The 17309-nt window shown below is 37.1% G+C and overlaps 1 protein-coding gene across 1 annotated transcript in view; it reads left to right on the top strand.

Annotated features, from left to right (window-relative positions):
* Positions 1–10208: 10208 nt before the first annotated feature.
* Positions 10209–17309, top strand: part of LUM (lumican) — an 11166-nt gene continuing 4065 nt past the window's right edge. The window contains exons 1-2 of the mRNA XM_010287429.1: positions 10209–10532; positions 12926–13822. Of these exons, the coding sequence (XP_010285731.1) occupies positions 12946–13822 (877 nt within the window). The 5' untranslated portion in view covers positions 10209–10532; positions 12926–12945. The remainder of the gene's footprint in view (positions 10533–12925; positions 13823–17309) is intronic.

The following is a 17309-nucleotide window of genomic DNA, read 5'->3' as shown; positions in this document are numbered from 1 at the left end:
TCACCATTCTGAGACAACACAAATCTCTGATGGGTCTGAACATAGGGGACATGAGGATGCAGGCTCACACATGTGCTCAGAACCAGCCTTGCTCATTCATCAACATCTGCATGCCTCAAAAAGCCCTCTTAATAAGTCCCAGAAAGGAGGAAGAATAAACCTCAGTAGGATAGGAGAAAAGCGGAAAAGCCTCACCAAAACTCTTTTACAGAAGTTGTGGATCTTTCAAATGTGATTGTCCTGTTTCTATTGTTTTCTGACACCAGGTAGTCTCAAGGTTATTCAATTGTTGTTGTGTTAAAAGTTCCATCATAAATGTTTTAACTGCTGAAACACAGTGTAAAATCCTGTAAAACCCTGTTCATGAGCAAAGTTATTACAAATGTGTGATGCTCAGGTCTGGAAACAAGAAGGTCTCATTCTGCTTTCATGAGATTGAAATAGGAGCAATGGATTTTGTTATACCACAACTGGCTAGCCATATTATTGAAGTTATCTATGGGATATAAGAACATGACCCAAATTATAGTGTTGCTCACTGGAACGGCTGTAGCTAAGTTTATGTCAGCAGTTCTATGCAAAACCAGCTTTTCCACTTAAAAATTATTACTCTGCTAAAGCTTGGAATCAAATCTTATTTCTGGAACATATTTGTTTCTCTTTTGAAAATTAAAAATAATCCATGTATCTTCTTCAGAACTTTAGTGCAAAGCAAGAACAACCTATGCACACAGACACACATAAATTTTGAGAAAATGGTGAAAACAATGAAATTATAATTTGATAAAATTTAGATTGTGGATCAGGCAATGTCAGGAGACCTTAGGACCTGAATGTCTATTTTCTTACTGATGGCCTAGGCTATATTCCAGAGTCTAAAGCTGCATCTGCATTATTAAGTGAAATCATGCCACTTTCCAGCTCTGGACCAACAAGCATGACTTAGCTCCATCTCTACTGCAAGGCTGTCTTACGCCACAAAACTAGTGGCTTCATTTAAACTCTCTGTTGAGAGTGGTAAGTCCCAAACCATGGCTAGGAATTATTCAGTTCAGGCTAGAATAATGGAAAAGTCCATTCTATTAAATTAATACTGTAAAAAATTACTTGCCAGTGCCAGGGACACTATGTGATTTACTAATGTAGGTAGAGCCTAAAGGGGAGATAAGTCATCCATTTGCTTATATACAATAATTCTAAGTGTGGTGACATTAATGTTTTGCATTGATCTACCCAAGTATTGACACTGCTGTTATCTGCTTGCTATCTGAATGCTTTCCTATTTTTACTTCTCAATCAATTGCAATGCTTTCTTCAGGCCTTCATGGAGAAGTTTATCTCTGTCTTTTTACATCTTTGAACAGCTGATAACATGGAATTCTGATATGATTGACAGTTTGGAGTAGTTACAGTATTTGATTGCAGTGTTTTACTTTCCGTACCAACAATCCAAAAGAAATTACAACCCAGTATTTGAAGAAAGAAGGAAATAAATTCCCTCTAGGTTAGCTTTGTATCACTATTCCAAAAAGGTGCAGCATCTTCGAAAATGCTATTCTGTTTTGTAGCATAACATATCTATATAAGCAAAAGTAATTTTATATACTAAGAAAACATGAAAAAGACTACTGGGAAGCTAAAGAGATAGATGATGATTCCAGTTTTTGTCCAAATCAGTCTGTCATTTAGTCAACAGACATACAGGTGTATAAATATACAGATACATAATTATCCAAATACAATTGCTAAGTGCTTACTGAAGTCCAAAAAATACAGAGACATAAAGAAAAAAGAGCCAGGCAAAGTAGACAGAGGTCTAAATCTATGGGAGGTGAACAAGAATACTTCAAAAGTAGTGTTATTCTGAATCAACATAGGGTGCTGGTACAGCTTGTCCCTTCTTTGATTGGATGGAGAGCAAATTAGACCTTAAGCACGCTTGTTTCAATTCAAAATAAGCCTAGGAATGCTTGCGATGCAAAATCTCTTAAATTGTTTCTGTCCTTTATAATGTCTATAACATATGCAATTTTATATGAAATCTATTGAAAAGCTTTACTCGACTAAAACAAAAGAAAAATGATAGGTGAGGACTCAGGTGATGATCTACTGGAAGCAAAGAACTCTCTTCTAAATTTTTATTTGATCTTTCAAAAAATTCCATGTTTTGGCTTTTTAAATTTTTTTTTTTTTAGAGGTGGTAAGAAAATGGAAAATACCTGTAGAGGAATAGAACATGACTGTCTCCAGGCTTGTATATCTCATTTTGCTTGGCTCTATTTCTGTGGTATTTCTTTGCAGACATTGTGCTGAGTACTCAGCTAAGAGAAGGCTACAGAGAAAATTGTTGGAGAAAATACCATTGCGACAGTTTACACAAAGTGAGGATATTACCTCACTTAGGACACTGGCTATCTCCTGAACTGCAGGTCCAAGGGCACATTTTGGGTACCAAAACAAAAGTGCTTAATTTCATTGGAGATTGCTTAGATATGCCTGGCCTCCTGCCACTACTTCAGGACAGGACAGGTCTCCTCGAGATCCTGAGTAGTAGCAGTGAGCTCCACTTGGATGTGCTGTACAGCCCAGGGCATGTCAGACAGCAATAGATGCCTTTGCATCACCAGCTGACTGAAGCCCCTTGACAACAGGCAATTGCCTAAATGCAGATGCCTCGTTATTAGGCACTGTGGAGTACTGTGCTTTGTCATCAGCTGCCACTTGAAAAGGGGAGAGGCCTTTAAGTCCTTTCTCATAACCTATACGTATGAGCTGGATACCTTAAAGCATCTCAAATGATATTAGATGCCTACATTTAGGTAACTGAATATTGCTATGGTGCCTCTGTTAGAGAGTTGAATCGCTCCAGGCTCCGTAACTCTATTTACTAGATCTCCAGTGACCATGAGGAGCATTTGGACTGCTAGTACACATGCAGATACCTATGTTTGCTGTCTCTCACAACCAAAGTATCAGACACAGTGTCTGAGACCATTTATAAAAAAGGTGATCTGCATCTCACAGAGAAGTGGAGGTAATCTTAATGAGATATAAGATGGAATAACTTGTGAAGTAAATGGCTTCTCTAATGGTGTTTTGGTTTTGTTTTTTTTTTTGGGTGAGATGTTGCTAGCAGTGCTATGCAGCCCATAATAAAGGATTAGTAAATTTTCTCAACACTACACAGTTCCTAAGACAAAAGGTATTGCATAAAACATGAGGTAAATCCAGTCTGGACTTCCTTATGATGAATGAAGACAAGTTAATCACTGGATTGGAATCTGGTGGTTGCCAAAGCTGACCATTTAATATGGTCAAAAGCATATTTCCAGCCAGTATTTCAGAGGAGCTCAATGTCCCCAAACAGGAAAAGGATGAGAAAATTTGTCTGGGAGGAAAAAATTAGAAGAAAAATAAGAATAGCTATTTTAAAAAAGATTTTAAGACTTTGTCCTCAAATACCTTTCCCCTCTGATTTTACAGCCAAAAAAAGGCCAATTTTAGCCATAAGCATGCTTGTTTCTGTAGAAAAGGGAAATGTAGTTAGAAGTGAGGAAAAAAAAAAAAGATATGAGAGATGAAGAATGAGAAAAAATAAAGTATATGTAATAGTGACTCTGTACATATTAGGAATAAGGCAAAAATAAACCTGAGTTGCACTGAAGATATCAGTGACAGATCCACAGATAACATGGCTGAAGATAGTTGGAAGAAGCTGATGTTTATGATGAGGAAAATAAATTCTAGTAATATTATAGAACCACAACTAAACAGACACAAGAAGATGGATAGAAATTTAAGATGTAAATAACATCAGTGAGCAATGTTTCTCTACATTTGGAGGGAAGTAAACTGAGGTACTTTCATAAGACTGATGTACTTTTATCATATGAGGACTATCATGTTCTTTCTAAAGGGAAAAAACCTAAATAATATTTGTTAGTGATAAGTACTTTTAAATCGGGTTGTCATAATAATTTGTACTTAAATGTCTTAGGAAGCCATGGAAGAGAACTTTGGTTCATTTACAGTCCATTTTCATGAGCTTGGGAATAGCAGAACACCAGTTACTGTTGATGGACAGGTAGGTACTACACCTCAAAGGCTATTAAACTGCCATCAGTCCCAGGAAAAATAACGCAAAAATCTGATACAGCGTTCAGTTGGTAATGAATTAAATGACAACTAATGTCAGAATAGATACTAATAGATAACTAATGATACAATAGATATTATCTAGTAAGCCTCTACTTGCTTATGAGGTTGCAAACTTGGTAGATCATAGAGTCATAGAATCATAGAATCTTTGGGTTGGAAGGGGCCTTTAAAGGTCATCTAGTCCAACCCCCCTGCAAGGAGCAGGGACACTTCAACTAGATCAGGTTGCTCAGAGCCTCATCCAGCCTGACCATGAATGTTTCCAGGGATGGGGCATCTACCACCTCTCTGGGCAACCTGTGCCAGTGTCTCACCACCCTCAGTTTTGGGAAAAATTTCTTCCTTGTATCTAGTCTAAATAACAAGGTTTTCTGTAGTAGCAGTAGATTTTTCCAAGGTATTTCATTTCAAAAACAACAGTGAACAGTATTTTAAGAAACTGTACCTTAAGTGGTTCCCAAACTGTCCCATCTTCATGGCAAAGACAGTTTATCAGCAAGTGGATACGTTCAACAGGTAGAAGGCCAAATGCCATGTGCTGGTGGTCTGGATATCATGTTCAAAGCTTAGGGATATGTGACTGCACACCAGGCTGCTGCTTTCTACATAGAATCACAGAATATCTCGAGTTGGAAGGGACCCATAAGGATCAGCAGGTCCCACTCCCTGCTCCTTGCAGGACTACCCAAACCATATAGCACCCTACTGCTGTATTACTTTAGGCAAAGGGCTGCAGTTATAGGAACTGAGTGGGAGACAGTGTCTTGTGGAGAAGCATGATGCAGTAAACCAGTTTTGCAGGAGACAGCAGTTTCCACTCCCACTGAGGTCTCATAGAGCAGACTGTCCCAGCAGCTGCTGCCCACTGCAGAAGCAGCCAACTGCCCAGGGCCTCACCATACAACTGTGAGCTAGAAGCTACTGCTCCTGTACCAACTGGCAGCCCTGTTGTTTTTGTAAGCCTAAATTTTTCTGGTGCTTGTGCTTTGAGGAGAAACAGAAGACGACTAATGTACTGAGGGGGGATGCCCTGGGTCTGTGCTGACCGTCTTTTCTATCAGCCTGGGAACCAGCCTTCTATTTCTGGGTGCTGCTTGCAAGTACACATTAGCGGACACAAGGATGAAAACTGTGATAAATAAGCTTCACTCAACTAGCAGTCTAAATTATACCAGCTGCTACCCCAAGATGCAACCCTCTGCCCACAGATGGGAAAGTGTTGAGTGTCCATGATAACCTGCCTGATCCTGAAACCAGCCTGGGCAAAAATCAACAGATTTTTGCACCAAACTAGAAAACTCCCAAACTTTTCACGTTTTAGATCATATATGTTGTCTGGAGCATAAGTAGGCAAAGGTGTTTTGTTGAACTCAGTACAGCAGTGACAGGATGAAGTTTAATGGCTTGTGTTACACGGCAGGTCAGGGTAGATGATGCAACATCCCTTCTGACTTTAAACAGTAGTGATGTGAAAGCAGACATTGCTAATGTTTAGATTAGGGGAAGATGTTTAGCACCCAATGATTTTCAAAGGAGGTTTACGTTGATAGAGCATTAGTATATACAAACAGCAGGCAATGAGATAGGCAAGTTTGCCAGGTCCACTCTTTGTTTTCCTATAAATTATCTGTACTGCATAAAATATGGAGCTGTTTCAATAATTTTTATCTGTAGCCACGACTTTCCCACAAATAAAACAACTCCTTGAGATCTTCTTACGTTCTGTACATTAGGAATCGTTTGTATTGGTTCCTGTTCCAGGGCCACCTGACTTTTTTTATACATACATCAGCACATTTTAAATGCTGTAACACGAAGTACAGCATATATATACACTATATAAATATATTAAAAACAGCATCTTGCCCTCCTTCATCTGTGCAGTTCTTATCATAAAAGAGCTTTTTAGAAGTTGATTCCTTTGAATCAACTAGAGGAATTTTGCCATCGACAATTTGAATCAAATTAAGTGCAGTCTAGTACAAGAAGAGTCTGAAAAGCAATGGATAGGAGGCTAACAGTACTAGAATACAGACATTGTCAAGATTGAAGCAAAACAGTGAGCAATTTTTCAGAATGACAAAAAAAAGATTCATGCTCAACTAAAGTATCTGTTGCGGTCTGTTAATAGGTTGTACCACTATTACCATTTTTGTAAATTTCCAAAGCTGTTATTTCCTTTTTAGGAGAAAGGAAAAAAAGGATTTGGATCACCACAAATTTTGTAATGCTTATAGTATGTGCTCTAACACTTTCCACTTAACATGTAAGTGCAGTGTAGAGGCTGAACAAATAAAATTTCAATTTGGAGGAATGGAAGTTTTCAGATGAAAAAATAATAAACACCTACAACCTTCAGAATCTGGAACTGAATTGTTTTTAGTGGAACTCATCTGATATGAGTCAGTCTTAAGTAATATTTTCAAAATGCTGCAGGACTTCACAAAAACATTTAACTAATTATTACTGGAGATTTGAGTCAATGTAGTATTTTTGTTTATTCACTATATGTAGGCTAACAGGTTATATATTCACAATTTAGAGATATGGAAAACATCATGCATAAATGCTACACTACTTCTTTATAGTTAAGTGGCTCACTGTATGGTGCCCATAGAATGGCCTTTTCCCTTAATGGAGACTTCTTTACCTTCTGCTGCAGGTAGCCAATTACAATGAACTAGTCTTCAATAATTCCACCCTGAGAGTAAAATTTAATTTAAATTATGAGTGATCAATGCAAAAATTCACTACTCATTTTATGTAGCAATGTGAAAAGTTCCACAAGAACTTTTTCTGGGGCGATATGTTTCTATGACACAGATCTCCTACTCTTGGTATTTTTTTATTTTTAATTCTGGGTACCCAAATCTCTTGGTTCTTAGGGTACACATCTGTGTACCAGATGTGTACACAGCTTTAAGACTAAAAGGAAGCAGCTGGTTTAGATAATACCTATTAGGTTTTAGTAACTTGAGTCTTTTGGGAAAAAGGGCATTAAAAGCAAACAGATTGCAAGGAGTTTCCATTTATGTAGAAATGCATAGAAGTTATAAAGAAGATAATTTTACAGGAGAGAAAAGGCAGAAAGGATATCACTGATGAGTGAAGAGATAAAATAGTGACACTGTAACTTGACAATATTTGAAAGCTAGATCTCACCCACTGCAAAGTGATATACTTGCAGTGAGCTCTGCTTTCAGATTCTTTTACTACAACCTACCAGATCTCTTGGCCATCTCCAGCCATGAAAATATGAAGTAACAAAATCAAATAAATAGAATATTTCTGTTCATGTGTCACAAGTCAAAGAAAACTAGATGAGACTAGGTTTTGATCACATTTCTCATAAAAGAAAAATGAATAAATAAGAAATAAGGAGAAATTTAATTTTGGAGAACACAAACTGAGCTGGATAATTGGGAGCACTATTGCTTTAATGGTGAAATATCAATATGTCCTGACATTATAAGTATGAAGCATATTCATAACTGGTTTTCAACTTAGATGTCACAGGTGACTTTACACATTATTTTGTGTATTCCTTGGAAATTAGCTAGACTGTGTTAACATGCTGTTTAATGACTTCTGAGACCTACCACAAAAAAACCCCAAAACCACAAAATAGGACCAGAAAGAAAACACCCACTCACTTTCCCATCTTTTGCTACAGAAGAAACCATACCTCCATTTGCTGGGCTTTAGTCCCTACCTGCTCTCCTAAACAGAGGTTTATTGAGTGAGTTCTTCATGAGTCGGAACAGTAAGATTAGGAAAGCATATCAAATGATGCTGAAGGGACAGTATTAAATGCCAGAGGTGGCAAAAATCTTATTAAAGAAGAGGGAAAATCTATTGGTTTATATCTTATCCTTGGAAGGCATGTGATTCTCCCTCTTGACCATGCAATTTATATAGCTAAGTTAAAACAGTCAACAAGACAGGAATTATATGAATGAAAAAGTCTCAGGTGAACTTTATGTGACCCAAGATTTTACCATATGTTAATTGGAAAGTATCATCACATTTGTTTAATAAGATTTTTCTACAAGTTAAGTTATAAAGATATGCAGGCTTTGTATTTTATGTTAATAGAATGAGAAAAAGGATGTATACTGGACCTACAGAAATCAACGTAATAAACAACTGGTGAATAAATATAACTGTGCCAAAAACATATTAAGCCTGCACGATCTTGTATTTGGAGCCAATGTACAATTCTATTGTACTACAAATATAAACTACATCTATTATTGAAAGATTAAAATATGTATTTATTTATTATAATATTGAGCTTATCCCTCAAAACAAATCTTTAATCAGAGAAAACACAACTAGTGCCTTCCCCGTGAATTTTAAAATTCCCTTTACAGACATTATGCTCCATTGCTCATCTTGCTGTACCTTCTTCCACAGAGCAAACCTCAGTATTGTCACAAAGGGCATCCCTTTTGGTACTACAAATCTTTCTTCCAATTGATCTGTTGCTGAATGCTCCTGCTTGTTGCCCCATTTGCAGTCAAGGCTACAGTTTAGTTTTTTTCTTGGTCAGCTGAAACTAATGAAGTTATATTTTCAGACATCATACTGTGCATGAGAGACTCCATCTGGTCTCATGTGCCCGCATGCAGAAAAACAATTTCTGGTTCTTGTACCACACACACTTCTTCACCTACTTACCTTAATTCACTATAGTAATCCCACCGCTTCACGTTCACTTCTTTGCAACATTGAAATAGTGATCTACGGTCTGTCGTCAGCACGTTTCCTGATGTGTAAATGGTTCTCCCACACCAGGGGGGCAGGCGTGATGTGGGAACATCAGAAGGGTGACATTCACTCCCTGTAGGCTGCACGGGCACTTGGCGCTCTGTCTTGAGCAAATTTGTTTGCTAATGGCGTTATTGCAGAAGCACAGAGGTCTGTAATCATTTGGCATCATTCCTGTTCTCGGTGAAGGGCACTGAATTATGCCAGGCCCTTCCCTGCTCCCAGTAACCTGTACTGGCATGGAGGACCAGAGGCACCACCAGCAGGTTTAGGAGGAAGCCCACATCCAGGCTCCTCTTCTTCAGGAAGCTACTAGGGTTCTCCAGAGCAGCCACATCCTGTACCATGGCTTTTCATAAAGTTAGCCAGTTGATAACAGACAAAAAAACTTGATCTGTACAGGCAACAATTACAGTCACAATACAGTCACAAATACAGTCACAATTACAGTCATGATTACAATACAATTAAACACACATGACGCTTTCAAATGGCTTGTACATGCTTCTTATATCCACATTTCACATTTGTCCCCATCCAACTTTACAAGAAAGAGCTTGCACCCCATAAAAAGGGAAAACATCCACCGTTTAGAGATAAGGGAAGGTTCTTATGGAAACATTTAGACCCACTTTAAACGGTTACTGTCTTAGTGCATTATTTTTTGGCATTGCCTGGTGAAAATAACATCTCATCCAAACCTTAAGATGCATTCTTGAACTACGTCCATGGAATAAGAAACAGACAACGTAAAGCTGAGTAGTTCCAGATTCTGAAAAGCAGGAGAAAGCTCTAAGTGCAAAAATGAACAAATGTATAAAGTGAGTTTACAGTAACTGCTGAAAAACTGTTCCTGTGATGTGTTTTTATTAAACAAACATACATTCAATCACCAAAGAAAATCTCCAGACAAAATAAATTCCAATGCCTTGCAGAAGAAACTTTGAACTCAGTATTTAATGTTGTAGAAAAGGTTATAATCCAAAGATAATCCTGCATCTTTGGTTCTGATCCTTAAGGTAGAACTGTTATTAAGGATATTTTACGGTGGTCATAAGATAGTTAAAAGAAAAAGGCAGAAAAATGAATGAGTCACTTGGCTGAAGAATCACAGCAGCATTGAGGTCTGAGTGCTGTTTGTTAGCTCATGTCTAGCAGTATAAAATAAGTTAGAAAACAAAAGTCTGTTTGTAGTTTGTTTTACAACCTAAGATGTTTTCAGTCTAAAATACAAAAATTCCTTGTATAAGGCTATGGCTAGTGGTCTAAACTTTCTCAGGTTTGTGAAACACTGATCATTCTCTCATCCCGCAGGAATAACAGATGGGTTGTCCTTGTACAAAATATGGTATCCACCTGCACTTCATTAGAGAGCTGCATTTTTGTACATGCCACACCACAGGATCACCATGATGACATAGCAGCTTCAGAGAACAGCGTGACTAGGGCTTTTTTTTTTTTTCCCTTTTTTTTTTTCCCCCCTTGTAACACAGAGGATCTGGCAGACTTTTACCTCCTGACACTGTTTACAGCATATATTGGTTGATACAGTCCCTTATTGCATCTGCTCTGGGAATTAAGGAAAGCAGCTTCAAGGCAGTAAGGTAAGTGCTGCTGCATGTTTTAACTGTAATGTTCAGCTATTTAATGTAGCTGTAATGGGAACGTGAAAACATGTCAGGATAAGTTTGCCAATTGTAAATTGAACACAAATCAACAGTTGCTTGGTGGATTCGCTTTCACAGTTTCCTTAAAAAAAACCCTCACATATTTTGTGCATCAGTGTTGTACTTTTTTAGTGTGTTTTGTTCTACTTCAGAAGAAGAGTTGATGTACAGTACAAAGAAATTTGTAAGACTACTCACTGCTTAGTTATTCATTCATAATCTATTAGTAAGAACTCCACAGACTCCTTATGTTAAATCATTTTGCTTCATTTTACAAAAAGACAAGGTATCATGATATTTAAATAATTAATCAAGTAAACAATGAGAGGAAAATTATAAGTATTTTAAAAGTCTTAGTTAATTTTAAAGCACATTTAAAATATACTATTGAAACTTTTTAAAATCAAGTCTTTTGCAAACTGTGTAAAATCTTATGCTGCAGAATTAAAGTATATTTAGTTTAAGGCTTATTGAGCATATATTTATTTTGTTTCACAACAGCTTTAGAATTAAGGTAGTGTAGACTAACTTCAAAAAAGTTTGAATAGTTTGTCTACTTTACTGCAGTAATAATTTTTCCAAAATTGTGGATTTGCCATTTAGTAAGTTTTGGCAAGTTGCCTGAGCAACTTCACAAATATTTTCACAGGTATTTTACAACATAGCTGGTTAGAACAAACACAGGCAATTAGTTCAAGCATGCTTATGCTATAAGATAAATGTCTAGGAATGTATTCTGCTTTTGTCTTTTGGATTCATATAGTTCGATGCAACAAACAAGCATGTGTACATGATCTATTTACCTTTTACACTTTGACAGAGAAAAATTTAGATATGTGAATGAGAAATCCATGAATAAAACAAGTTAACTGCACTATGTATGTACTTTACTGTGCTATTTTATGTCACACACATGCTCATATGCCCTTGCACTACAGAATTGTCACCTACATTGGAAAATGTTGTTGATAAAATAATTCAAAACACTTGCTATCTAACTTTTTAAATTACCTCCAGGGTTCTGCAGAGCGGTTAAACTTCGTATACTATTTAAAAGAACTGTCAGCCTATGTTATCAATAATAAAATTTAGCATTATAAATATAATTTGAAACTAGAATAACAATAGGATTTGAATTTAAAATAGGATGTTTATACTACTTTATCAGTAAGACTATACAATTATGCAGATGTGTAAAAATGTCACTGTAAGTCCAAAGAGTGTAGTCCAAGAAGTTCATTACACTCTGTCTTATACTTCGAATACAGAAGCAGTTAGTCCCCCATCCTTGATGCTTAGTACCTAATTAGGACCAGATTTTGAACTGAATTGTGTCACTGTGTGTCTTTGCTTCCAGAGGAGCTGTACTTATTTATACCAGCAGGGGACTGAAGGTTGACTTTGCATGTTCTCATGCAGTAATGAAGAACAGACAAAGGAAACTACACTGATAACTCATATTTTAATGATTAAGCTATCCTATGGTTTGTAATTAGGTGAATATGGTGAGACCTGCACCAAAGAAAAGATATGCAATTGTCCTCCTTATTCAGGGGACAGCAGCTTAACCTAGCAGAGGGACTTTATGGGTTATTGACTGGTGATAACACAACAACATTTTTTAAAAAATCTTCGTGCTGTACTGCATGAGATTGATAGAGTATGCTCGTGCATACATATGCAGTGCTAGTTGTTTGACGTGTCCAAGAAAATATGCTATATGCTTCTATTAGTTTGTTCTTTGGGTGAATATGAAACTTAGTGGACCATGTTTTACTGGACGCGATCCATGAGAAGATATTTCAAGCTAGAAGTATCTTAACAACACACTATACAGCAGATCATTACCCTCAGTTTGTAACTTCCTTGGCTCTTTCAAACAAGTCATATTGCCACGTTATTTAGATATGAGGCAATTCAGTATATTAGGAATGCTTGATAGAATTTAAATGGTAGAATTGCCTCTGAACATGGCCTTCAGCAAAACTGAACTCTTCTGTGCCAAGTTGAAAAAACGTGGACTTTATCATCCTTCTTATGACTTAATGAATGAATGCAGGAAGATATAAAGAATATTTTACTTACAACAGCAGAATGGGCTGCAATTTTACCTTACAAAGGCAGATTATAACAAGACAGGGACTGTAAGTTTCTATTAGTAACAGTGCAATACTAGCAAACTAATATATTTTTTCTTAATTAATCACTTTAAAGAGGAATCCTAAATTAATTGGTTTTAAATTATAATCTTTATGTGGTAAAGTTTCAAATATTGCTGAAAGAAATAAAAAAATAAAATTATAACTTTTTTCTTCCCTTTCACCATACAGGGACAAGACACATTGCAAAGATGACTTTAAACTCCCTACCCATCTTTCTGTTATTGATTACTGGCATTTTTTGCCAATATGACTATGGTCCTGCAGATGATTACGGTTATGATCCTTTTGGGCCATCCTCAGCAGTCTGTGCCCCAGAATGTAATTGTCCTTTAAGCTACCCTACTGCCATGTATTGTGACAATCTTAAACTAAAAACCATTCCGATTGTACCAAGTGGAATAAAATACCTTTATCTTCGAAACAATATGATTGAGGGCATTGAAGAGAACACGTTTGATAATGTAACAGACCTACAGTGGCTGATCTTAGACCACAATCATTTGGAAAATTCAAAAATTAAGGGAAGAGTCTTCTCTAAACTAAAGCACCTGAAGAAACTTCACATTAACTACAACAATCTGACTGAAGCTGTAGGACCACTCCCCAAAACTCTGGATGATCTGCAATTAAGTCACAACAAGATCACAAAAGTCAATCCTGGTGCACTTGAGGGGCTGGTGAATCTGACTGTCATTCACCTCCAGAACAACCAGCTGAAAGCAGATTCTATTTCTGGGGCTTTTAAAGGCCTGAATTCACTTTTGTATCTCGACTTAAGCTTCAATCGACTTACAAAACTACCAACAGGACTGCCTCACTCCTTACTTATGCTGTATTTTGATAATAACCAGATCTCCAATGTTCCTGATGAGTACTTCCAAGGTTTTAAAGCCCTGCAATATTTACGTTTATCCCACAATAAATTAACAGATTCTGGAATACCAGGCAATGTCTTCAATATCACATCACTGGTTGAGTTGGATCTCTCCTTCAATCAGCTGAAGAGCATTCCAACTGTTAGCGAGAACCTCGAAAACTTCTACCTCCAAGTCAACAAAATTAACAGTGAGTTAATTTTGTGTATTTTCATTAATATTTACCACAGATTAGACGTTGATGGTCAATGCAAGTATTTGAAAGGGTAGATCAACCAGTCTGAAGAAATGATACTGGTTACACTGTCAGCACACTGACATTTCTCTGACTGATGTCCACATTAATGTTAAAGGCAGACATTTATCTGACAGCTACTCAAATTAACCCTAAAGAGAGAAATTTCTGTTTTGATACTAATGCGGTTATTATTGGTCAGAGTAACTCCACAGAAGTCAATGGAGTTGTCTTACACAACTGAGGAAAAAACAGTGGGAAAAGTTTTATTGGTGTGGAAGAGGTTCAGAATTTGTAAGTCAGCAAAAAGAGACAGTTATCAGCTGAGGATCTGACCGTGGTACGTGTAACCTTTCAGGAGGCTGGTTGTGAAAGTGCTGGAGGTAGGAGAGAGGGAGAAGACAACAAATTCATAAGGTATCAAGCACAGGGCACAGTGAAAAAGATACAACAAAGTAGCTGTTTTTTTCTCTTTCCTCTCTTCTCTCATGCAGTATCCCTCCAAACCCATCCTGAAATCCAAAGAGCTGCCCCTGTTGTTTTTTCTTTTCATTCTCCTTTCCCACATTGTATGATCAGTTGGCAATCTTGCCTCCATTCAATCACGATTTGAAAAAATGTTCTTTCTGAAGGTAATAAATGTCACACCTTGCATGAGATCATGGAGGTTTCAACTGAGACTGGGCTTTTATGAGGCTGTCCTAATCCAGAAGTGGGAAGGAGGTGTTGTAGAGCTGGAGAGGCCTCACCATCACATGAGAAGCTCTCCAGCTGCACCTCTGTCAGTGATGGTCCCTGACTGAGAGGCAGATCTGTCAAACATAACAGTGTTTCTCCAGGAGGACTTACACCATCTTACTAGCTGGCATACAATAAACCATAAAACCCTCTCTTCTCTTTGCCTGCTTGTATCCATCGGGGGTTTAGGATATCAGTGTTAGCTATTCCATAAATAGCTAACTCCATACAGATGTAACCTTTAAAGCCAAATATTTTAGTGCAGATCTTACCAGACAGAAGGCAAGACCTTTTGAAAACTTTTGTATTTACTATGCTTCACATTTTCCACAATGTCATGATTTATTTTTCCTTTCGCATCTCAGTTCCTTGTTTTGATGAGGGAAAACAATAAGTTAAGGTTTCCCACCTGAGGCACCACATACAGCGACCTGTAGAACTCTGTCAGATACTTTTCCTCACCTAAAAGTTCTAACAATGATAATGTTTAATTTCTCATGAGATATATGAGGCAATTTTACCTGCTTGGAGTGGTTGTTCTCAGCCTTCTGCAAGATACCCAGGTACCATGTTTGCTTTCTATTCACATTTCCAAGGACTTCTGAGTCAAGGACAGTGACAACAATTTAATTTTGCAATGAAAGCTGTATTTCCAGAGTACTGGTCAGCAGCAGAGGGGGTGGTGTGAGGAGTGGGTGTGCACTATCATTGCTACCATGCAGACAGATGCAAGAGAACTCTTATTTACTAGTTTTTGCTTAACAATAAAGTCTAACAGAATTCAATATCAGATTTTCTTGAATCTAATTTCACAGGTATAATGTTGTGTTCCCTAAGATGCTAATTGACGATGTGGGACAAAATTTAGTTAACAATAAACATTTCAGTTTAATGAAGTACCAGATACAGGGTGATCAAAGATTTTGTAGTTTACTATTCATTACACCTGACCTACAGCTGTGAGTGCTTCGTCCTTCTAAAAATTGAGTTGATTGACCTTTGAGTATTTGAGCCTCAAACAAATGACCAGTTTCTTTTTTTCATAAAATACTGTAATTTGACAGAGGTTTGTGTAAGGATGACTGTAAGCAAGTCCAGCTTCCCTTCCATACCATGGCCCATAGTACACATATACTGTGAGAGAGAGAATTCTGTATTAAGGGTAATGATAATTTGTCCTAAAATGTACAAAAGGTATAATCTTTCAGATTATGCTTACACAGCTTAAAGTTTTCACTTCTACTGAAACCTAATGTAAGTATATTTCTCCAGAGTTCTTAATTTGTTACTGTGTCCCTTTTTCTCAGGTACCTTTAAACTAGCAATTAACATTTATATTTGTCCAAGATAGAGTAATCTGGTTCCAACTCTTTTGATATTACCTGAAAAAAAAGAGATAGTTCTCTAAATTTTTGTCCATGAGTTTCATCCTGGGCTTGCTACAGTCATTATGCATTACCATCCATAAAAAAATTGCCTGTTTGAGAAATACGCTCATTTGTGTGACTTTGAACTTTTTGAACAAGAATTATATTGTTATTATTTATTAACAAATAATTTATTAACAAATTTATTAACAAATTTGTAGCAGAATTGGCTTCACTTCAGTATGTGCTGTCTTCATCTGTGGTGCAAAGAGCAATGGGCAAAGCAGATAGACTGGAATGAAGATAAATTCAGAGTAACTCCTCTGATCTCTAATTAATAAATTGAAGCATGTCCATTATATTGAGTGTAAGTTAGGTATCAACTGTATACTCTACATGTATACTTAATCCACTGTACTTAATGCTAGTTGGATGTCCAAGGTAGCATAAGACCATGGAAGGTTTATAAAAGCCTTTGCTTTCTCCATACATCAAGCCTAAACTGTAACTTCTAAACTGAAACTTCTTTATTTAACATTTCTTATCATAGTAATTTAAGGGTGGAATTTTCTGTCACTATAACAATACTGCTTTTCTACCATGTTTTAAGATGCAATTAGGATTATATACACATATACACACACTTGTTTTACAGAAAAGGGAAAATGAAACTCTGAAGGATGGAAAAAAGTATAGGAATCAAAGTTCAGTGATACAAGTAGAGAGTCCAAAGGTGGACTTCTCCATATTTCATTTGCACTTGTAAAGGATTAAGGAGAGAGTTGTTGCTGCCCCCGGCAAGAAGATACCATGTGAGTGGAGTATAACAAGGGTCAATGTGAAAATGTTCCAGAGGACAGTTCAGGGGCCACATACTCTACTCCAGTCCATCAGCTGCATCTGTACCTGTACCATAATTGTACTTATTCTAAACAAAGTTAATTGTGGAGGTCCTTTTTTATCTTTTATCTGGCTCGCTCCACCAATCCCAAAAGGATTTTTTTGCAATGGCCTGTGCAGAAATGGCTCACGTATTACTGTGGGACCACAGACCAGCAGGGATGACTATGGGACCCAGATTCCATTAGGATTGCCCGCTGTATTGCATGCCTGAACAAGGAATCTTTGCACAGTCAATCTTCATCTCAGATAAAGGCTGCTTATACTCCTGATGTGCAAGGGATATACTCTCACCTAGCATATAGCAAAAAATTAATTCTGTCTAAAAATTAGTGTTTATATGCTCCCCTTTGCTCTATAAAGAGAGGAGAGGAGAGGAGAGGAGAGGAGAGGAGAGGAGAGGAGAGGAGAGGAGGGGAGAGGACAGGCCTGGTGTT

The sequence above is a fragment of the Phaethon lepturus genome, unplaced genomic scaffold (assembly GCF_000687285.1).
Source record: "Phaethon lepturus isolate BGI_N335 unplaced genomic scaffold, ASM68728v1 scaffold10165, whole genome shotgun sequence".
NCBI classification, from domain to species: domain Eukaryota; kingdom Metazoa; phylum Chordata; class Aves; order Phaethontiformes; family Phaethontidae; genus Phaethon; species Phaethon lepturus.
The sequence above is the reverse complement of the archived record's forward strand: the minus strand, read 5'-3'. Positions and strand labels throughout refer to the sequence as shown.